At 40.8% G+C, this 24,872-nt stretch overlaps 1 protein-coding gene across 1 annotated transcript; it reads right to left on the minus strand.

Annotated features, from left to right (window-relative positions):
* Positions 1 to 8,533: 8,533 nt before the first annotated feature.
* ARL14 (ARF like GTPase 14) lies at positions 8,534 to 11,456 on the minus strand. Its single transcript, XM_017663134.3, has one exon. The coding sequence runs from the start codon at positions 9,596 to 9,598 to the stop codon at positions 9,020 to 9,022; it is 579 nt and encodes a 192-aa protein (XP_017518623.1). The 5' UTR covers positions 9,599 to 11,456; the 3' UTR covers positions 8,534 to 9,019.
* Positions 11,457 to 24,872: the final 13,416 nt, after the last annotated feature.

Raw genomic sequence — 24,872 nt, forward strand, 5'->3', positions numbered from 1 at the left:
GTGAGGAGGATAATGGTTTTTTAGGGGGGCTCTTGCTGAGGTTGTATAGGGGTCTTGCCAACAGGGTGCAGGGAGAAGTTAGGGATCTACGTTCTAAAATATCTAGCTAGGCTTAGAAAGGGCCTAGAAAGGAAAGGATTTTTGTCTTGGTTTTGGGAATGGGCAGGTCAGAGAGGAGCCATTTTCTGTCTAAGGTAATGGACTTTCTTTGTTGAGATAGAAGGAATCTGAGGTAAGTGATAGGAGGGGAAGAGATTTGAGCTTTGACGGGGGATACTCGGTAACTTCTGGAAGCTCGAAAGTTAAGTAGGGAGGCAGTGTCAAGTTGAGACTGTTCCCACGAGAGACTGCAGAGTAGAAGATTGTCTATGTATTATAAGGTGGACTTGGAGTGATCATGATGAAACTGTTTGAGGTCCTGAGCTAGGACCTGTCTAAAAATATGGGGACTATCTCGGAAGCTTTATGGCAAAACTGACCAAGTGAGTTGTTTAGAATGTCTTGTGTATGGGTCCGTCCAGGTGAAGATGAAAAAATCTTGGGAGCAGGGGTCTAGAGGGATAGAAAAATGGGTCTTTGAGATCTAGGACTGAGAAGTGGGATGCTGAGGCTGTATGGATTTGGAACTAAGGGATGGATAGGGACAATGGCTATGTTGATGAGGCGAAGGTCTTGGACAAGGCGGCAAGATCCATTGGTTTTTTTAACAGCTAATATGGGGGTATGTCTTTGAGATCTAGGACTGAGAAGTGGGATGCTGAGGCTGTATGGATTTGGAACTAAGGGATGGATAGGGACAATGGCTATGTTGATGAGGCGAAGGTCTTGGACAAGGCGGAAAGATCCGTTGGTTTTTTTAACAGCTAATATGGGGGTATTAAATGGGGAGTGAGTGGGTCTGCTTGAATGATGGGTTGGAGGCCTATGAGGGCTGAAGTGGTTAGGGGGTATTGGGCCTGACAGATATACTGAGAGGGGTCACATAATTTGATAGAGGCAGGGGGACATAGGGCCACGGAGGGGCTTGTAATGTCCCAAACTTTGGGATTTACAGGGTGTATGAGGGCAGAACCGGAGCTTTCATTGGGTAGAGGGGGGTCGTCGGCTATGAGGGCCATCAGAAAGGGAGTACTGGGGGCTGTGGGAGTGGATATAGTTATGGAAACGTGGAGGAGGGAAAGGATGTCTCGTCCTAGTAAAGGGATGGGACACTGGGGCATAACCAGGAAGGAGTGGGAGAAAGGTATGGGATTGTCTTGGATTGTGCATAAAAGGGTGGGTGGGGGGTTTAATGGGAAAATCTGTTTACCTCCTACTCTGACTATAGGAGTAATGGCTGGCGTGGTAGGGCCCCGGTATTCTCACAAGACTGAGAAGGTGGCTCCTGTATCTAGGAGGAAGGAGATGGGGTGACCGTCTACTGTTAAAGTAACCCTGGGCTCCTGTTTGGTGATGGAAATGGTCGGGCGAGAAGCCCCCAGGCCCCATCAATCTTCTTCTGCCAGCCCCACTACGGCGGGCTTAGGATGGGGGTTGTTCGTCCAGCCTCCCCTTCGGGTGGTTGGGCAATCAGACCCCCAGTGGCCCTTTTTGTGACATCTGGGGCATGGGGTGGTAGGAGATCTGGGGGAGGGGCACGCCCTTGACCAATGTCCCTCTTTTCTGCACTTGAAACAAGCTCTTGGGGGGGCTTGTTTGTAGAGGGGCGCCCAGGTTGTGATTTTATCAGCTGGGCCAACATCTGGAAATTGGCCTGATCAGCCTTTTGTTTACGGCATTCTTTCTCCTCCTCCCGCTTATGGAAGACTTTAAAGGCCACTGTTAGGATCTCAGTCTGTGGGGTAGTGGGGCCCTGTTCTAACTTTTTGAGTTTAGCTTTAATGTCGGGGTAGCCTTGAGCTAGGAAGTATGTCATAAGGACATGTCTTCCTTCAGGTGTTTCTGGGTCCAGGCTGGTATACTGTAATAGGGCCTGAGTGAGTCTGTCTAAGAACTCGGAGGGGATTTCATCTCTCTTTTGAATTATGTCTTGGAGCTCTTGAAAATTGACTACAAGCTGCCCTTTTTCAGACCTGCTATTAAGCAGGAGGCAAAAATATCTCGAGAGCGGAGACTCATGGCGGTGTTATAATTTCAGTGTGGGTCTTGTTCGGGGACAGCAGTGGGGCCAGGGGGATAGGTGGGGTCAGTCCTGTGGGTTTCAGTAGCCTGCATTTGGGCGAAGTCCTAAACTCATCTACGCTCTTCAGGGAGGAGAGTATTGGCCAGGAGCATGAAAATGTCATGATGTGAGGCTGTAAGACCGGAGGGTCTATTGAAACTCCCTGATGTATGTCATGGGATCAGTGGAAAAGGAACTTAGGCGTTTCTCTAGTTGGGCTAAATCTCTTAAGGAGAAAGGGATGTGAACGCGCACGCTGCCTTCGGATCCTGCTACCTCCCGGAGGGGGGCGATTTTGGGAGGCTCTCGGGACTGAGTCTGAGGGGGACTGAAGGGTTCTGGCTCAGTCTGTGGGGGAGTGACGTGGTCTAGCCGTGCCTAGTCGAGCAGGTCCTGAAGTGCAGAAGGGGGGCAAAGAAAATAAAGAAAGATAGAATCGGACCCACATGTCACCAGCTAGCAGCCCAGCTGCTTACTTCTGCCGCTCTAGTTGTGCTTGAACTCATGACTCTGAGGTTAAGAGTCCCATGCTCTACTGAGCTACAGCAGGGCTCCAGTTAATTGCTTATGGAATGCGTTGTTTTCTATTCCTGCCACATCGGCAAGTGGGGGAAGGGCATAGCTAGAAGCAGGGGCGGGGTTTCTACACATCTTCAAGGTCTCCCTATTTTCAGAGTGAGGAGTCTTGGCAAGATATGTTTTTGTGGACAGATAACTTCTAAGGACTGCACCGGTTGTTCTCTAGCTTGTGCTTTCCCATGCTGCGTTCAGACATGGGGGGAGGTGCTTTCCCATTCTCTCTACAAACATGTGAGAAGACAAAGGCGGTCCCTAACAGGGGAGAAACAGGTGATGAGGGTAAAGACGGAGGAGGCCCCTGGGACCTAGTTAAAGGGGGGCTGAAAGGCTCAGGCTTAATCTGCAGGGAATGAAGGTGGAGGAGGTGAGATAGGGGAGGAGATGGTTGGGGAGGAAGGGAGAAGGGCTGTTGTAGGAGAAGAAGGGGAAGGGAGTGAAGGGAGGCTTCTGCGGGGGCGGCGGCTTGCAGGCTAGGAGAACTTGGGAGGGGGCGGGGAGAGGAGGAGGCGGAAAGCTTCGATATAGGGAATCTCCTTCCATTTTTTCAGGCGCTGGCAGTAGTTAAATAGATCGCGAGTGATGTTAGGATCAAGAGTTTCCCCTGCAGGCCATTGGTTTTTATTGTCTAGGGGGTATGTCGGCCAATCTTGGGAGCAATATTTACGGAGAAGTTTTGGTTTTATATCAGGCATCAGGGAGAGGGTAGCCAGATGCTTAAGCAGGCATTCAAGAGGTGAACTTTCAGGGAGGGATGAGGAGGCTCCCATGGCTAAAGGACAGAGAAGGAGACAAACGGGAAGACGAACGGAGATCCTCGGACTGGAAGCAGACCACAAGGAGACAAAGGGTGTCCCCGATGATCCTTGGTGGTCTGCGGTAACTCATATACGAGTCGGAATTTCTTGGGAAGTGTGGGTCGTCACCCAGACTTCCCTAAGAAGGCAGAGTGCCGGAGTCACAAGGTACCTAGCACTAGGCGTTTTCGGCGGACAGAGCAGAAGGAGGAGGGGGGGAAAGGGAGCGTTCTCATCTACAAAGGAGTCACCTCGTTTATGGCTGTTGGAGGGGGGTGCCTGAGAGTCGGCCGCAGCCGTGAAGGCCTGAGGCGGGGATTTATGACTGTCGGAGGAGGGGCCTGAGCGTCTGCCGCAGCCGTAAAGGCTTGAGGCGGGGATTTATGGCTGTTTGGGGAGGGGCATGAGGGTCCGCCGCAGCCGTGAAGGCCTGAGGCGAGGAGAGTTCCCTCCTCATCCCCGAGCGTCAGGGCCTTGCCGGACAATCACGGTCAATGGCACTGCGATAGCTCGGGAAAGAGTGGCCCACCCCGGGAAAATTTTGCTTAAAAACTTTCAGCACTGATGGAAGGGATGGTGAATGCGTTTATGACTGTTGGAGGAGGGGCCTGAGCGTCCGCCGCAGCCGTAAAGGCTTGAGGCGGGGATTTATGGCTTTTGGAGGAGGGGCCTGAGGGTCCGCCGCAGCTGTGAAGGCCTGAGGCGGGGAGCGTTCCCTCCTCATCCCCGAGCATCAGGGCCTTGCCGGACGATCACAGTCAATGGCACTGCGATAGCTCGGGGAAGAGTGGCCCACTCCGGGGGGAAAACTTACCTAAAGGCCAGAGAGAAGTGGTGAGTGTGATGAGCCAGCGCCGGAAAAAGAGGATGAGGGCAAGCTGCTGCTGGTGTCGGGGGAAGACGGGGCCCAGTTGGGGTGTCCCGTCTCCCGGGTTTCGGCACCAATGAAAGGAAAGGAGCAACACATAGCAGCAATTCACCGGAGAGTTCCGCTTTATTAGGGAAAGGTGCTGCGTTATATAGGAGGGGGCATGAATTGATTGAGGTGTCACTTCTACGGGGCTGGTGGCTGTTGGCTAGGTGCTGGGATTGGGAGGGGGGCGAGAGGTGATTGGGCTTCATGTGGCACCGGCGGGAACCGAGGACCCGGAAGAGAAGCCGGAAGTTTTCCATCTTACTGGTAGGGACCCTTCACAACTAGTGTAGTCACTATTGACATGGAAAGATATTACAGTATTATTGTTTATATTCTCTATGCTGTATCGTCATCCCAATGACTAATTTATATTATATTTGAGATTTTGTTTCTCTTTATCCCCTTTACTTATTTTACCCACCCATTTCAACTCCTCCCCCATGGTAACCACCAGTTACTTCTCAGTGTCTCTGAGTCTACTGACGTTTTGTTCCTTTTGTTTCTGTTTGTGTTTATAGTCTACAAATAAGTGAAGTCATATGGTATTTGTCTTTCCACTGGGCTTATTTCACTGAGCAAAATACCCTCTAGATCCATCCATATTGTTGCAAATAGCAGGATTCCTTTTATTTTTATGGGTGAATAATATTCCATTGTGTATATATATATGTAACACGTCTTCTTTATCCATTCATCTACTGATGGACACTTTGGTGCTTCCATATCTTGCCTATTGTAAATAATGTGGCAGTAAACATAAGAGTGCATATGTATTTTCGTATCAGTAATTTTGTTTTCTTCAGGTAAATTCCCAGAAGTGAAATTGTTCTACTTTGAATGGGTTAAATGGTATTTCTACTTTTAATTTTTTGAGGAACCTCCATACTGTTTTTCACAGTGGCTGCACCAATTTACCTTCCCACTAACAGTGTAGAGGGGTTCCTTTTCCTCCAGATCCTTGCCAACACTTGCTATTTCTTGTCTTTGGGATAGTGGACATTCTGACTGATGTGAGATCTTATCTCATTGTGGTTTTGATTTCATTCCCTGATGATTAAGTGACATGGGGCGTCTTTTCATATGTCTGTTGGCCATCTGTATGTCTTCTTTGGAAAAAGGGTCCTCTGCCCATTTTTTAATTAGTTTATTTGTTTTTTTTGGTGTTGAATGTATGAGTTCTTTATATATTTTGGATATTAGCTCCTTATCAGAAATATCATTTGGCAGTATGCTATTTTAATAAATTAAAAATGTTGCTTTGTTATGTAGAGATAACAGAATAAAATGTATGGCAGTAATAAATATCAAGGCATGAATATTCACAGGCTCTTTCCTCTCACCTGTTAAGGAACATTTTGCTCTTGTCCACCTAACCTCTTTCTCTCCTCTCAGTTTGGGCTTTGAGGCACATCAGACTGAAGAGCATCCCTGGGTGTGTGTGTTGGACAGTGTGGAGGACTACGCTAGGGAGAGGAGAGAAATGGCAAAGAAAGGAAATTTACATTGAAGAGAAAGCACTGATGGAAGAAAATAGATAGGATTCCAGGGACAAAAGAGGAAAAAGCACAAGACGGATGAAGATTCTCAGAGAATATTAGCAGAGATTTTTGAGGAATAGCTGCTATTTGGGGAATAGAGGTTGAAATGACAGGAAAAACTACCTTATATGTTTTGCTCTACATATTTAAGGATGCATCTCATAGACCAACAGGCAAATGAAAAGATGTTCCACATGTACCCAGAGCTTTCAGAAATGAAGATTTTAATTTGGGGGGAGTTTTCTCTGAATTTTACATTATGCTAAGACTAGGTCACAAAGTGCTTGACTTAATTCCAGCTATCAAAATACGCAGGAACACCATTTTCTATAACTGTAAGTTACTGACTCCTAATTTTAAGATTATTAGGAAGATATTTTAAAAAACAGGGAAAATGGTAAGGGGCAATGTCTTTTTTAAAGATGCATTTATTTGTGGTTTTAATAATTTTGTGGAACAGAAAATACTCTACTATGAAGCATTTAGCATTGCCACTCCCCTGAGATCTTCCTGAAATCAGAAACTCTTTTTGCTGCAGTCTTTTAGCATGTTTCTTGTATCTCTGTTAATGCTTAATTTATTCTGCCTGGCTTATTTTTTCAAAGAACTCTCTTAATATGAATATAATATATGTTGGCCTGGATTTATTCATTTTTCCCTCCAGCTTTATTGAGGTATAATTGACAAATCAAATTATAATATATCTTATATTCTGCCTATTGTAATACACTAAAATACACACATAATAATTTGATATACATGTACATTATGAAAGGAGTCCCACAATCAGGTTAATTAACATCCTCAGCACCTCACATAGTGACTTTTCTTTCTTTTTATGCTTAAGATTTACTTTAGCAAATTTCAAGTATACAGTGTGGTATGTTTGACTGTAGCCACCATGCTGTGCCTTAGGTCCTCAGGACTTAACTCATCTTACAATTTACAGTCTGCACCCTTTTGCCAACCTCTCCCCATCATCCATCCACCCCAGCCAGACCCTGGCAACCACCAATCTGCTTTCTGTTTTTATGAGTGGCTTTTTTATATTCCACAAATAAGTGAGATTATACATTATTTTTCTTTATTTATTTCACTTAGCATAATGCCCTCTGGGTTCATCAGTGTTGTCACAAATGTTGAGAATTCCTTCTTTTTATGACCAAATAATATTCCATCGTGTATATATACTCCATTTCCTTTATCCATTCATCTGTGGATGGACACTTAGTTTTTGGCTGTTGTGAATAATGTTACAGTGAACATAGGGGTGCATACATCTCTTCAAGATAGTGATTTCCTTTCCTTTTGATGTGTACCCAGAAGTGGGATTACTAGATCATATGATAGTTCTGTTTTTAACTTAGACTGGATTTATTCTTAATTGTGTGTTACAAAGCTCATTGAAGACAGAGATCATATCTTATTTATAAAACACTATCATGACTTATAAAAGCCTCCCTGACCTTGAAGTCAAACACACACCTGATTGTGAATCTTGGCTCTGCCACTCCTCAGTTAAAATACTAAATAGTTTTTTTGTGGTTGTTACTGTCATTTAACCCTGTTTCTTCTCGGTACTCTCATCTTTCAGTTGAGATAGTAATGTCTATTTCATTTATGAACATTAAATGAAAAGATGTATAAAAGTGTTTAGCACACACAAGTATTCTGTTATGTGTGTGTCTACTTTATTGTTTGAATCCCTGCCATGTAGCACAGAAGTAGGACTCAGATCTTTGCTGTAAAGTCATGGTTAAAATGAGAGAAGAAAGCCATGAAAGGAATCCAGCAGTGAGCACCCTTGGTTTATTGTACTTTTATTTTCCTCTGTGACCTTAAGATTTTGAGGCCCAGGGGCTGCTGTGGGGGCTTGAGGCCTGCCTGTAACCCAAATGGGCCTTTCCGGAGGTGGGGTAGGAGGAAAAGTCGCCTGTTAGTCCCAGGGCCTCCTTGGGACTTCTGAGTCTCTCAGGGGAATTCCAATTCAGTCTCCAGTTCCTTCTCCTCTCCTGCCCTCCCCCACAACATCTCGGCAGAGTCTAATGATGGGAACTTCCAGGGACTAATCTTTACCTTCGTGGGGTCCCCTGGGAGTTGGAGACCCACTTAAACACCATGTCCTGCATGAAACACTTCCTGTTTCCCCAGATTAGAAAGAATCTCTCCTGTGGCCGCAAGCTCTTATGCCCAATTCTAGCTACTAACTTTATGTTATTTCCCCCTGGCGAATAGCAGGGTCTCTGAGCACAAAGTGTGGCTCTGGTTCCTGTTTGATCAGTACAGTGAGCTGTACACATGTTCCCAAGTAATTACTGTTAGATTGAATTCTACTGAAGCTGGCCTTGGGGCTGCAGCCCGGAGCTGAGCAGTAAACCCAGGCCTATCCCTAGACTCTGAGGTGCTACCCTGATCCTCAGAACTTTAAGACAGGAACGTCTGCCCTGTGGGAGAACACAGCCTCTGGGCAATTAGCAGCCTGGAGTTCATTGTTTGACTCATTCCAGGAAGTTCCCAGCAACAAATGTCTGAAAGCTGACAGGAATCCAGAAGAAAAACTTTATTTAGGGATAAGGCATTTACGAAATGTTGACATCAAACTTTTCCCTGTCCATAATTCATCTTGTATATGATCCAGCTATTACCTTGGAGCATGGTAGAAATTCAATACCTGTAACAGCTAGAAATAGTATGAAACAATCCTGACTCTGTTAGCAGTTTACTTAAACTTTGTTCTAGTACTGATATAAAAATAATAAAGCAATAATTTATTTTGTCCCAAAGACGATGATTTTAAATCATCTGACATGCACAAACTGGTAAAGTTTTCATTCTCCATTATCATTACACATAGTTTGCTAAAGTACCTGGCCAAAAATATTTTCTAGATATTTTTCTAAGTTGTTTAACTGAATTCAGGTAAAATAACATCTGAGGAAACATTTGCCAGCTCAACAACTTGCTTTTCTTACTTGGCATGGAAAAAAATTACCCTTTCAGCTTCATCAGTGTCTCTTTCACCACATGGCCCTTAGTTCTGTTTGAAGAATGCTAGAGCAGCTCCTCTTGATTTCATGTAGCTTTTCACAAATCCAGTGAGTTTCCTGAGCCCCTCCATCAGCCCGTCCCCAGTGATGGCACAACAGGGCTGCACATACCAGTTCCGGTCACTGCAGAGCTTCTGCACTTTGAACATTCTGGTGATGTCCTCGGCAGTCAGAGCTCCAGGCACATCTTGTTTGTTGGCTAATAGAACAACAGGCACAGTTCTAATGTGCTCATCCTTCAAAATATGTTCAAACTCTCTCCTGGAGTCTTCCAGTCGCTGTTTGTCCGTACTGTCCACAACATAGAGCAGCCCATCGGTGTTCTCACAGTAGTATCTCCACACGGCTCTCATTTTTTCCTGGCCTCCAACATCCCAGACCGTGATCCAAAGACTCTTTTCCACCTCGATCATCTCCACGTTGAAACCTATCGTTGGGACAGTCACAAAATCCTTAGCGAGCTTTAATCTATACAGGAGAGTGGACTTCCCAGCTGAATCAAGACCCAGAAGAAGAATTCGGGCTTGCTTGGCTTTGGGGTTTTTAGAACTCAGTAGACCCATTTTATATCTTTTTTCTTTAAAGACCTTTTATTTGGCCAGAGATAATGTTTCCTCTCTGGGTCTTGCATGAAAATGTTGGGAGGAAAGAAGAGAGCAAATGCTTCATGTTATATTTTAATAAAATAGGAACTTGCGTGCATTCGTATGGTAGCTTATCAACTTGATTATGGGCAACAATGTTTTATCTGTAGTCCCAGCCAATCCAGAGAAATCTGGGATGTGAGTAACCAGCCAATGTTAATAGGAGATCAAAGGGGAAATTCTTTGTGTGTGAGTAGGACTGGGGAGGGGCCTGCCCGGGTGATGTCACAGCTTGTTCTCTTCCAGATGTTGGAAATGTAGAGGTAATAGAAGGTGCAGACCTGCACGAGCGCATGGTATGGTAGTAGAATAAAAACTTAACTTTACAAGTGGTTTGAGGAACTTCTCTAGTTATTTGACCATTTATCTTATCCCAGTTGTGAATAAGTAACCAGATTTCTGAAGTCATGAAGAGAGAGTTTATCTCATACTGCCCTCAGCAGTATCTTTAGTACTTTCCTCTTGTCCAGATTACTCAGTGGGGAACTTTAAAGCACCCAAGGTTATCTCAACCTTATTCCTGTAATCATATAGTCATTTCTTTAATCTTCTGGGCAGAAAATTCACACTATTCACAAGACCAAATTTACAGGAGTACGAGGGAGCTCATAACACAAATACTTAAAATTGATCAGTCTGATTAAAGATAACAGATTGAATACATGTATTTATCTCCTCTCCTTCTCAAGACCCCACCAAAATGGTGGTAAAGGAATAAAAACAACATATAAACCCATAACAAGAGCAGGGTGTCCATCAGAGGGTGAGAGATTTCAACAGAATTCTGGAAGGTGAAATATAGATGGAAGATGAGTGGTGACTGAGGCAGCAGAATGAAGCTGAGGCTTGGAATGGTGATGCACAGGATACAGAAGGAAGGGGTGAAGTGAGGGACTACAAACAGAAGGGTGAACTAGAAGTCTGGGAATAAACATACACACACACACTCCCTCTCTCCCTCTCTCTCTCCCCTACTCTCCCTTGCTCCCTCTCTCCCCCAACCTCTGCTGGGTGACTATCAATGAGATGTTATTCCTTAGGCCAAAGAAAATGTTTTCTAAAGAAATTTATGTCAGAAAACAGACTGTTCATGTTTGACAGTGGGGAGTTTCCACATCATAATGCCTAACTGAACATTTAATTAACCTATAGCCAGCCTGGCAGTTGGCAAACATTGCTCATGTACACAGAGTTCCAGTCAGCTTTTCTGTGCACAGAGGTTTCCATACTTCATATATAACATGCCCTCAATATAATGAATGACCAAGGGCAAAATAAGAAGGCTTTAAGAAAGTTTAAATACAGGGAATGCGGGGAACAGAAGAAAATTTTCAAAAAACTTCTAATGTTTCCATAGAAATTTGAAAAGATATTACATCCATAAAACAAGAAATGGATACTATTAAAAAGCCACTCAAAAAACAAAAACAGAACTCTTGAAAATTAAGACCTGATTTCCAAAATTGTAAAAAGATCAGTAGTAGGTTGAAAAAAATCTTTCAGAAAGAATACAGAGAATATGAAAGACAAGCAAGAAGATCAATCCAGCAGTTTAAATCTGACTTGGAGGACTTTTTCCAGAGAGCAGAAAATATGCAAAAGAGGAAATTATCAAAGAAACAATATAACTCTATTTTCCAAAGCTAAAGAATAAACTGTCTAGGTTGAAAGGCTTCCCTCAATACTTATCAGGATGATTTTTTTATTTTTACTTTGTTATCATTAATCTACAATTACATGAAGAACATTATGTTTACTAGGCTCCCCCCTTCACCAAGTCCCCCCTCAACATACCCCATTACAGTCACTGTCCATCAGCGTAGTAAGATGCTGTAGAATCACTACTTGTCTTCTCTGTGTTGCACAGCCCTCCCCATGCCCCCCCCTACATTATACATGCTAATCATAATGCCCCCATCAGGTTGATTTTTAAAAGAGCTATACCAAGGCATATAATATATGCTTTACTTTTATTAAAATTGAAGAAACAATTTTTTAAATTAAGCAGACTATGGGTATAGAAAATACATTTATGAAGAAATTAAACCTTTTTTAAAAAAAGTCTTAACTAAATCATTGTATCTTGGAAAGCAGACAACATTTGCATTCATTTATTCCTCTAGCCATTCATTCATTCAACAAATGTATATATTTATTACTTGTTGTGTGAACCACCTTGTACTAGATTCCAGGGAGGACACACAGATAAGTTAGGCCTGCCCTTACGTGGCTTTCATTACGGAAAAGGGAAAAGATATGTTAACAAATTAAAAATAATACAAAAATGGAAATGCTGTAAGAAAAGAAGAGTTGGCAGATGCTGGATATTCAAAGATTATTTCAGGATAGAAGACATCAGGAATATCACCCTAGAGAAGGTTAAATATTAAACCAGGCCTTCCAGAAATGCAGTGGGGGAGGCTCCTTTATTAACAAGATGGTCTGTGTGGCAAAGTCTCAGAAATGGAAAACATAGCTTGTATATGGAAAAATAACAGGTATGCACACGTGAGGTTTTTTTCCCTAAAAACATGTTTGACTGTCAAGATTGTAGGACATACTATAAGACTACAGACCTGGACTCCTCAAAATTTCTCTATCATAAAAGCCAGAAGAAGGAAAAAGGAGCATTGGGAAAAGCATTCTAAATAAAAACCTACATACTTCTAAATGCATTGTGTGATCTTTGATTAGATCCTTTGTCCAAAAATATTGATTAAAGAAATTATGGCAATTGAGGTCAGTTGAGTATGAAATATATATTAGATTATCTAAGAAGTATATATTAGTTATTTATCAATATTAAATTTCTTGAATGTGATGGGTTGTGGTTATGTAGGAGAATGTACTTGCTCTAAAGAAATCATGCTGAATTACTTGGGGATGAGCAGCAAGTTAATTTCACTTGATTTAGTGTGTGCATGCACGCACATGCGTATGCGCGCGCACACACACACACACAGCAGAAATGTGGCAAAAGTCCAGAAGTGGTGGATTTAGGTATTGGGTGTTCAGTGTATCATTTTTTGTATTGATGTATTGCTGATATACAATCTTTTATTGGTTTCAAATATGTAACAGAGTGGGTCAACAGTTACCCATATTATTAAACCCTCACCCCCTCTAGTGCAGTTTTAGTGTGTTACTTTTTAACTCTCCTCTAGGTTTAAAATATTTTTCAAAATAACATGTTGAAGAAAGAATACAATTGAAATAAGCTAAGCAAATTAGGCTTTAGTCTTCAGTCATATAAAGAAATCATTCAGCTTGCACATGTGATGACTGTTCCTCCAAAGACAAATTTAAGGACTCTTGATTGCATTACCACTTGAGCTCTTCCCCCACCTCCTTATTTTAAATAAATTAAATTTTAAAAGAAAAGGTTTCATACTTGCTTCATATTAAACTTGATGATATATTCTTAAGAGACTCACTGTCAGTACTGGGATAATACTTTAATTTGCTCTGTCTACAATGAAGATAATCACACATAGATGCCTTCACTCTCTTTCCCATTTGACCAGTTGTACCTTGTTTTTAGAATAGCCAACTAAATGAGGGTTAAACTCTGGGTGAGGATTATATACAAGTGAAATATGATTCCCTCTTTTGTGAAAGGAAGTAAAATAACTTCTTTCTCAATGTTTATTTTCATTAAGTCTGCAAATGTTTCAACATTCTTTTCTACTGTCTGACACCACTTAAGGATTCATTTGTCCCAGTCAAACCTGAGGAAGGCAAGGTATATGTTTTCTGTAAATCATTCTGAGATTATGCAAATAAAAGACTGAGAGAGTTACTGGCAGGCTCCATGGTATCACAGGAAATTTGTTTTAAAATACAGGAATGAAATAAACATTGGTGTAAATTTCTTACCATAAATGATGGTGGGACACAAAAAGTCCTAAATTAGAAATTCAACCTTGTACTGACCAAGTAAAGATATAGAAACCTTTCCTCCTGGAAGAACATGACAACTTACTCATTATCTTTATTTTTCACAGATAAAGAAGAATCAGGCTGTGATTGGGTGACTTGCTTAGCTTAAACAGACTTGGAAAACTCCATTTCTCCTACAATAACTTTTTAATAGGTCTTCTTAAAAGTAAACTTTTGGAAAATTAAAGTAAAACATACATATAGAAAAATGCAGAAGTCATAAATGTACAGCTCAATGAATTATCACAAATTGAAAATCCCATGTAACCACCCCTGAGGCCATGCTGAACTTTCGATTTTTCATTTTTGTGGCAAGTGAAAATTCTGGGCCTCTGCTCCACATCAGAGAAATACAAATTAAAACCACAATGAGATATCACCTCACACCAGTAAGGATGGCCATCATCCAAAGGCAAACAACAACACATGTTGGTGAGGTTGTGGAGAAAAGGGATCCCTCCTACACTGCTGGTGGGAATGTAAATTAGTTCAACCATTGTGGAAAGCAGTATGGAGGTTCCTCAAAAAGCTCAAAATAGAAATACCATTTGACCAAGGAATCCCACTTCCAGGAATTTACCCTAAAAATGCAGCAGCCCAGTTTGAAAGACAGATGCACCCCTATGTTTATCGCAGCACTATTTACAATAGCCAAGAAATGGAAGCAACCTAAGTGTCCATCAGTGGATGAATGGATAAAGAAGATGTGGTACATATACACAATGAAATATTATTCAGCCAAAAAAGAAAAGAAATCCTACCATTTGCAGAAACATGGATGGAGCTAGAGGGTATTATGTTCAGTGAAATAAGCCAGGCAGAGAAAGACAAATATCAAATGATTTCACTCATATGTGGAATATAAGAACAAAGGAAAAACTGAAGGAACAAAATAGCAGCAGAATCACAGAACCCAAGAATGGACTAACAGTTACCAAAGGGAAAGGGACTGGGGAGGATGGGGTGGGAGGGAGGGATAAGTGGGGGGAAAAAGAAAAGGGGCCTTACGATTAGCATGTGTAATGTGGGGGGGGGCATGGGGAGGGCTGTGCAACACAGAGAAGACAAGTAGTGATTTTTACAGCATCTTACTATGCTGATGGACAGTGACTAATGGGGTATGTGGGGGGGGGACTTCATGAAGGGGGGAGCCTAGTAAACATAATGTTCTTCATGTAATTATAGATTAATGATACCAAAATAAAATTTTTAAAAAATTCTGGGTCTCAAGTGTTTCTACACTCGGCTGTCAGAAATATACTTTTGTTCCCAAACATGTAACATGAACAATGGACACTCATTGCCCTAGTTGAGATTCTTTAATGCTGTGAAAAATGATACATTCTAACCTTCGAAGCTTTTTCCAAGGAAAGAACTAACACTTTCACCCACATCACCAAAGGTGAAGAGCTTTTCTTTCACATGGGTAGACCATTGGATCTGAAACAGGATGTATAATGATTTATTATATTCCACAAAATAAATGTGAAAATGTATTACAGAATCTGGCACACGATGGATGTGAATTTTCTTCCTTTCTCACAAGTTTTGTGTATTAGCTAACATTGAAAAATGCCTGCAATTTCTTTAACTTTTCCAGACAAGAAATGATTTGATGATTACCATCCAAATATTCTGTTGGCAGAATAAATCACTGTGTGCTGAACCCCTTCCCGAGCACCTCCACACTTTTGTCACCCCTTCCTCAAATAAAATGAACAAGGAGACAATACACCAGAGGGACGGTCTGACGGCTATGTCTGGAACTTGGGAGGGACAGACTCCCCCTTTGCCTCGGTGAGGATGGGGATTTATATAAGGGCAGATGACTCGGCTGTCTTTGACCCCAGCTGCGTGTGAAGTTCTCAGTATCCTCTTGAGTGTTCACCTGCAGCGAGGACCCCCAGAGAACTGGGCAGGAAAACCTGACTACCATGAACCTGATTGGTTCCCTTTTCACTTCAGTGAAATAATGATCCAAATCATAGGTTTGCACAGGTCTCCATTCTTTATGGCTGCCCATTGCTCTTCTAACTCATGATAAATCTGACTATTCATTCAGTACATACTGGGTACACACTAAATGGCAGGCGCTGTGTATTTCTATGTTCAGAGTAATTGAGAGCTCACCCTTTAAGAAATAACTGAGGGTTGACCCATTTAAAACAATCTTTCAAAAGTACCATATACACAACTTTTCTATTTAAAAAAATATTTTATTATAAAAAATACTTTTAAAATGAGTTGTCTGAAACATTAAACAATCTTATGTGATTATCAATTTCACTTGTCTATTTTCTTCCTGTCTTTGTTTCATTCATTCATCAAGCTTGTACTGAGCATGTAACACATCTGAATATAATGCAAGACACTGGTGATACAGATACAATCAAAACAGTTTCCATTTCCAAAGAACTACAGGTTTAATGGAGACAGACACCAACATGGCATGAATATTGCTATAAACAAGGGCATGAATATTGCTATAAACAAGGAAATAGGACCTGAAGGAAGCACAGAGATCATCAAAAAGAAAGTGAAATAGCAAATTGTGTCCAGGGAACTGCAAGCAGTTCCGTAACTTTACAGGGTTAAGAGGTGTGATGGCAGGTCAGTGTTGAGCAACCGTGGCTCGTGTGGGGGACTCACATCATTTATCATCTAAACATGGACAATTTTATAAGTGGAAGAGGTGGTGCTATTAATGAATTTGTCAGAAAACAAGTGGAAATGGGGCTGCCCTGGAAAAACTAGGCTCTAGTCTAATATAGGCCACGTGAGACTTGCATGGTTTCATGAGAAGAGCTAGTTCAAGGATGAAAGGTTAGAGTGTGAGGTCTGTGTAACTATTTCTCAAGTATGTCCACTGTCACTCACTGACATTCTCCATTCTAGTCTTTCTAGAATATAAACTAAGAAATCAAAGTTGTAAAAGAGCACGATGTGATAATAGTATCTACTCGATGCAGTTGTTATGGCTTCTTGCTGCCTCCAGGTTGAAAGGGCAGCAATGGGGAGGCAATTCAGGGTTAAGGGCATCTCTTCTCTCTTACACTCCTTCCATCCTTCTGCCTCCTTGCTGCTCTCCTTTTTCTTTTCCCTTTTCAGTTTTGTTTCTTTCGCCTTTCTCCTTTTCTATCTGGTTAGGTCAGGTCAGTGAAATGTTACAGTAGTAGCCAAGAACAATTACTATTACTCGTTAAAATATTGAACTATGCTTTATATTACAGCCTAGGTGAACAAGTTTCTCACTTCACAAATTGGCTTTTGTTTTTGTTTTACATTATGATTTCATAAAACCTGAGCAGCAATAGATCCTTTTTTTAGGTCAATCAAGTTCCCTTCCCATTAGTCCCTATCATCCCTGTCCCAGCTCCAAACCATGAGGTTGTGGAGGGAAACAGTGTCAACATTCTCCTGGATGTTTGCACCAATTAACTTTAAAGTAAGTAAAAAGAATTTTGCCCAAATTTGTACCATGGCTAAAAGGCATCAAGATATAAATTGAAATCCATCCGAGTTTCCAAGTTATGTTTTGAAATAAGATGGTCGTTAATGTGGTCATAATGGAAAAGTTCATCTTGAACCCCTTCCCGAGCACCTCCATTTTTTATGTATTCTAATTAAATTTGTTAGATGTAAGTATAATAATTCTGTTTGAGAGGGAGCTAGAAGTCATATAAACAACAAACTTTGTTATTCTCTTATTCTTTTATTATCTTTTAAAAAATTAATTCCTTTTAAGATGACCATAAAAAGAAATTATTTAATAGGATTCAGTCCTCACGTCCATGAAGGATATGACAGAGTCTATAACCAGGTTAAATACGTGCGTAAATAATTACGCAGATACTAATATAACCCAGATGACTGTTTTCGATAAGAAATTCCAAAGGGGCGTTTTCAATAAGCAGAGATAAAAAAATGGTGGGGTTAGAAAAGGAAATGTTATTGAACTTAGTGACAAGTGACATCATAATTCAGGCCACCAAGAGACAAGGCAACCCAGCAAGGTCCCCCAGACCAGATCCCACTGCTGCAGAACCTCAGGATTGGCTCTGCAGGAATTCCAAGGGTCAGATGAGACAAATCCTTTTCATCAAAGAATCTGCCCTTCACCATGGCACCAAGGACCACTTTATACTTTTATTTGTGGTGTCAGAGTACAATCTGATGTCACTCTTCTGTTAAGAGTGGAGTGAACCCTCCCTCAAATCTCCCAACCATAGCCCAAATTCTATAACATGTTCTTTCTAACATTTTCTTACTCTGATACCCCATGTTTCCCTCTGGTGTTTTCCAAGTAATAAATCCAACTTGTCCACTAAAAAAAAAAAAAAAAGAGTCTGCCTTTGCATCTTTGTTCTCCATTGGTACCTTCTTACTTCAAATAGTACAGCCTGGGATGCAAGCTAGTTCAAGTGCACAACTAAAATTATTGCCAGCAGGAGACATTTCAGGGTACAGATTAAATACTCTAGAAGTAAATGACAGTGTTTAGCTCGGTACAGGCTTGAGGCATTAAAGTGTCCAGGTTGAATTAGTCTAGCACAGATTCTGAAATCAGACAGATCTGTTTTCAAACAGGACTATCATTTTTTTCTGTATGAACCTGAGCAAGTTACCTCTCACCTTAATTTCATCATCTGTAAATTGATTTGAGATGATATTATCTGTCTCTCAGGGTACTGTAAGGAATAAATGAAATGGAACACAGCCTAGCACATGACACATGGAACACACTCCATAATGGCACTTATTATTATATTATTGGTCATAGGTATAACAGGCTTATATTTGCTAGCCAAGTGAGATTTACTGGTAGCAACTTTTTTGAGAGGAAGTATGAAGTTGTATTTTGGTTCCATGGGAAAGAGTACTATGCTTCATTACCAATGTCTGCATGATGGTTAATTTTATGTATCAACTTGATGGGCTAAGGGATGACCCACTTATTTCTGTAAGACATTAGTATTTGAATAAGTAAACTGAGTAAAGAAGACCATCCCCACCAATGCAGGTGAACATCACCCCAATCCATTGCGGGCCTGGTAGACCAAAAAGGCAGAGGAAGGGTCAATTTGCTCTCTGCTTAAGCTGGGTCAGCCTTCATCTTCTGCTCTCAGACATTGGTACTCCTGGTTCAAACTTCAGACTCAGATGGGGAGTTACACCATTGGCTCCCTTGGTTCTCAGTCCTTTGGGTTTGAACTGGAACAACAGCACCAGTTTTCCTAAGCCTCCAACCTGCAGAGAACAGGCCATGGGACTTCTCAGCCTCCATAATCACATGAGTCAATCCTTCATAATAAATTTTTCTATATGTGTATGTCTATATCTGTTCTATTTCTCTGAAGAACCCTCACTAATACAATCTATCATGAGTGTAGGAGGGGCGTAGTACCGTATTTGCCATTCTCAATTTCTGATAAGAAGCACACATGGTTCCCAAGCCTGCAATTCCTCCTCCCCATAGTTGAGGCACTTGATCCTCCTTTAGAAGCTAACTGCAGTCTCAACCCTGATGTGAGACATCAAGTACATAGCAGCTGGAATCCTCCTTTCTAAGAACCAGCACAGGCATCCTAACCACTAACCTAGTCATAAAATGCTATCCTAATTTTAACAACTGGACAACTGCCTTTTTAAATTTAATTTTAATTTTTACTTTTCTGTCTTTTTTAATAAGTTCCAGTCGTAACTGTTAAACCCAGGTGTAGAAACTAGGTTTGTTACACTCCTCTTAAAATAGGTACCCTGACTCACATTTGCCATACCCCTTCCAAAATCAGCATCCCTAGCCCTTGGAATCTAATTTTCAGGATAAAGACCATTGAAGACTTCTTGGTTGTTGAGTATGGGTCTCTCATTGTTGCCCACTCTGTATTCTCCATCAGTTTTCTATCCAACTACATGTTAGGACATCTTGTACTACAGACCCTTTACTGAATACTTGCCAAATCATAAATATACACGTAAGTTTGCATGAAAATATTTACAGAACTCTCAATATGAAACATAAGTATGCAGAAGTAAGGAAAATCTAAAGCCACAGAAAAGGTATACAATTAAAGCTTCCTCTTAAATTAGTGTGGAAAATTTTTATTTTATTTTTTAATTTCACAGGTTGACAAGAATAAAATGTATTCATTCAGAAAATATTTTTATGCCAGGAATTAGTATTAATTTCTATTAATACTGCCAAGCACTGTGCCAGGTTCTGGAAGGGCGGTGGGCACAGGGACTAATAAGAAGCCAGTGGAAAAATCTGTGACTCAGTCCTAGGTCAGGGGCCTTCCCAGGGCCGCTACATGGTGCTGAGCCTGAGGTCCAGGGAGTGAGTCATGCTGGTTAGTGCCAAAGGGTAACCCATTATCTTCCAGGAAAATTTGGACCTTTCTTGAGAGTTCAGATTGGGGGGCCCTTTATGAAAACCACAGCTTTCTTTTCCATCAAAATAACTCTTCCTGTGGAGTGCCGCTTCCTTAAGCGTTGCACAAAAAGGGCCCAGAACAGAATTTTAGTCTCTTCGCTGTTCCAGCTACCCACTAGAGGTGGCATTTTTGGTTGGAGCACCTCCATTCCTTGGATCATGTTTAGGAGCTGGCTGGCCAGCATCGGCCAGTTTGATGACCTTATCATGCTTCCTCCCAGCTCGAATTTACTTCTTGCCTCCCCTGGATGTTTATTGTTGATTTTTCTCTCCCACCCACATTTAAGTGGTCTCCAGAATCTTATCATTACAGGCTCATAATAACCCAGTGCTATACCTGACATAGACAAATGAAATAACAGATATAATTTTCACCAAGAAAAGAGGAGGGACTTAGCATCTCAGCTGTGATCCAGAATAACAAATAAATAAATTTGTAGTATACAAATACCATAAAATATTAATTTAAATAACATCCAGGGATATGAGGCCAGCATCACTCTAATACCAGAACCAGGCAAAGACACCACAAAAAAAGAAAATTACAGACCAATATCCCTGATGAACATAGATGCAAAAATACTCAACAAAATATAAGCAAACCGAATTCAAAAATACATCAAAAAGATCATCCATCATGATCAAGTAGGATTTATTCCAGGGATGTGAGGATGGTAAAACATCCAAATATCCATCAACATCATCCACCATCAACAAAAAGGACAAAAACCACATGATCATCTCCATAGATGCTGAAAAATCATTTGACAAAATTCAACATCCATTCATGATAAAAACTCTCCACAAAATGGGTATAGAGGGCAATACCTCAACATAATCAAGGCCATATATGATAAACCCACAGCCAACATCATACTTAACAGCAAGAAGCTGAAAGCTTTTCACCTAAGATAGGGAACAAGACAGGGATGCCCACTCTCCCCACTTTTATTCAACATAGTACTGGAGGTCCTAGCCACAGCAATTAGACAAAACAAAGAAATACAAGGCATCCAGACTGGTAAGGAAGAAGTCAAACTGTCACTATTTGACATGATATTGTACATAAAAAACCTTAAAGACTCCACTCCAAAACTACTAGAACTAATATCTGAATTCAGCAAAGTTGCAGGATACAAAATTAATACACAGAAATATGTTGCATTCCTATACACTAGTGATGAACTAGCAGAAAAAGAAATCAGGAAAACAATTCCATTCACAGTTGCATCAAAAAGAATAAAATACCTAGGAATAAACCTAACCAAGGAAGTGAAAGACCTATACTCTGAAAACTATAAGACACTCAAGAGAGAAATTAAAGAAGATAACAATAAATTGAAGCACATCCCGTGCTCATGGACAGGAAGAATTAATATTGTCAAAATGGCCATCCTGTCTAAAGCAACCTACAGATTCAATGCAATTCTTATCAAAATACTAATAGCATTCTTCACAAACTAGAGAAAATCATTCTAAAATTCATATGGAACCACGAAAGATTCCAAATAGCCAAAGCAATCCTAAGAAGGAAGAATAAAGCTGGGAGGATTATGCTCCCCAACTTCAAGCTCTACTACAAAGCCATAGTAATCAAGACAATTTGATACTAGCACAAGAACAGAACCACAGACCAATGGAACAGACTAGAGAGCCCAGATATAAACCCAAGTATATAGGGTGAATTAATATACAATAAAGGAGCCATGGACATACAATGGGGAAATGACAGCCTCTTCAACAACTGGTGTTGGAAAAACTGGACAGCTACATGCAAAAGAATGAAACTGGATTATTGTTTAACCCCATACACAAAAGTAAACTTGAAATGGATCCAAGGCCTGAATGTAAGTCACGCAACCATAAAACTCTTAGAAGACAACATAGGCAAAAATCTCCTGAATATAAACATGCACAACTTCTTCCTGAATGCATCTCCTCAAATATGGGACTACATCAAACTTAAAAGCTTCTGTATGGCAAAGGATACCATCAACAGAACAAAAAGGCATCCTACAGTATGGGAGAATATATTTGTAAATGACATATCCAACAAGGGGTTAGCATCCAAAATATATAAAGAACACACATGCTTCAACACCCAAAAAGCAAATAACCTGATTAAAAAATAGGAAGAGGATATGAAGAGAAAGTTCTCCAAAGAAGAAATTCACATGGCCAACAGACACATGAAAAGATGTTCCACATCACTAATCATTAGGGAAATGCAAATTAAAACCACAATGAGATACCACCTCATACCAGTAAGGATGGCCAGCATTAAAAAAAGACTAAGAACAACAAATGCTGGTGAGGATGTGGAGAAAGGTGAACTCTCCTGCACTGCTGGTGGGAATGTAAACTAGTTCAACTATTATGGAAAGCAATATGGAGGTTCCTCAAAAAACTAAAAATAGAAATACAATTTGACCTGGGAATCCCACTCCTTGGAATATACCCAAAGAATACAACTTCTCAGACTCAAAAAGACATATGCACTCCTATGTTTATCGCAACACTATTTACAATAACCAAGATATGGAAGCAACTTAAGTGTCTATCAGTAGATGAATGGATAAAGAAGAGGTGGTACATATACACAATGGAATACTATTCAGTCATAAGAAAGAAACAAATCCTGTCTTTTGCAACAACATGAATGGAGCTGGAGGCTGTTATGCTCAGTGAAATAAGTCAGGTGGAGAAAGACAAGTGCCAAACGATTTCCCTCATTTGTGGAGTATAACAATGAAGCAAAACTGAAGGAACAAAACAGCAGCAGACTCACAGACTCCAAGAAGGGACTAGTGGTCACAAAAGGGGAGGGGTGTGGGAGGGCAGGCGGGAAGGAGGGAGAAGGGGATTGAGGGATATTATGTTTAGTACACATGGTATGAGGTGTCATGGTGAAAACAGTGTAGCACAGAGAACGCAAATAGTGAATCCGTGGCAACTTACTACACTGATGGACAGTGACTGCATTGGGGCATGGGGGGGACTTGATAATATGGGTAAATGTAGTAACCACATTGTTTTTTCATGTGAAACCTTCATAGGAGTGTATATCAATAATACCTTAATAAAAAGTTTAAAAATAAATAAATTAATTAAATAAATAACATCCAGGGAGCCCAAAAATACAAGACAATCATCCAAAAGTCCCAAGTCAGAGGGAAAGAAAAGAAAATCTATAGATGACATGACTGCCTACCTAGAAAACTCAGAGAATTGATGACAAACTAAAACTTATATTGTCACTAGACAGAAGATTTATGTACAAAGGTAACTAACATTTCTCTCAGGCAGCAGTATTTGAGAAAAATCCCACTCTCAAAAGCAATAAAAGCTGTAAAATATCTAGAAATAAACTCAATAATAGATGCACAAGGCCTGAATGAAGAAAATATTAAATTTTTACTGCCAGTCTTTAAAAAATAACTGAATAAAGGAAGATATATAGCATTTTAAAAATTAAATTCAGTCCCAATCAAAATCAATCAGTAACAAATATTTATAGAATATTTAAATTATGAGTTAGTATTGTAAGCATTGGAGGCATGGTGGTGACACAAAGTTCCTGCTCTCATTTACATTCTAATGCCTAGTAGGTGGGGAGATAAATACATAAACAAATAAACAAGATGCAGAGTTTCTTTCCTCATTCTGGGATCCAGGCTCATGGGGTAGCCATTACTATGAACATTGCTGAGCAGCGTGGTGCAGGGGAAAGAGTGCTGCAAAGATCTGCCCCAGAAGCGCACCCACCACTTCCACTTCACAGCTCACTGGCCAGAGTCAGGTGCATGACCCCTGTAACCACAAAAAGGCAGGAGTGCAGTCCCACTGTGCACTCAGAAACGGAGCAAACCAGATCTATTTGGCAAATAATATGAATAACTACTTCTCTTCACCCTACTGATGGTCTGATACTTTTATCATTCTGTTTTTTTGGTTTTCTGTCTATAATTTCTTTATGAACAATGTATTTGGTTTCCACAGGTACAATAAATTTTTCCAATACTATTGATTTGAAAGCCCCCTATTTGTTAAGAATTGTGTTTGGTTTCAAGTAACAGATACCAAATTAGAAGTTTTATTTTGCTCACTCATGAAGAATCTAGAAGGCAGTCCAGACATGGTGCCTCTGATATCATTGGACACCCAGCCTTTTCCTGGCCACTTCCACCTATAAAGGTTGGGGAGGATATATAGGGGTTTTTTAAAAATAAGGACATACTGCTATTACCAGCAGATACATCATGAGTGTGATCTCATTCAAGATAAAATTTGGAGGCAGCAGCCAGAGGACTTGCTAATGAATTAGATGTGGGTGAGAGAGAGAGAGGCCCAAGATAACACCTAGGTTTTTTGACTAAATAACTGAGAAGATAATGATGCATTTACTAAGAAGAGGGAGAAGTGGGCTTTCTGGAGACAAAACAGTTAAAATGTGAGTTCTTTAATAAAACTTGACAAGCTGATTGAATTTGACATGGAAGAGAGAATGGGCAAAAAAGAGCCAAAAATAATCATGAATAATAAGCCACAAAAGGAGCAGGGTAGGAAATGCTGAGACAAATGTGTACACACAGACACACACACAAAACACACAGAGACACACATGTGACATAGCTTTCAATCAACTCACAATGAACAGGTAGCATGAGATTGAAAACAAACAGTTCTTGCTATAAGCTACCAAGAATGGAAGTTTGTTGCTGTTACACAGCCTGGCTTATTCTCATGAATACAAGGAGATGGGGTAAGTAAAGAAGGTCCTCAAACCACATAATACTGTGCAGCACACACAAAAAATAATGA

This window comes from Manis javanica, chromosome 3 (assembly GCF_040802235.1).
Source record: "Manis javanica isolate MJ-LG chromosome 3, MJ_LKY, whole genome shotgun sequence".
In the NCBI taxonomy this organism is placed as follows: Eukaryota; Metazoa; Chordata; class Mammalia; order Pholidota; family Manidae; genus Manis; species Manis javanica.

Excerpts from the sequence above, each read along its gene's own strand:
- ARL14 (XM_017663134.3), bottom strand. The coding sequence starts at position 9,598 with ATGGGTCTACTGAGTTCTAAAAACCCCAAAGCCAAGCAAGCCCGAATT.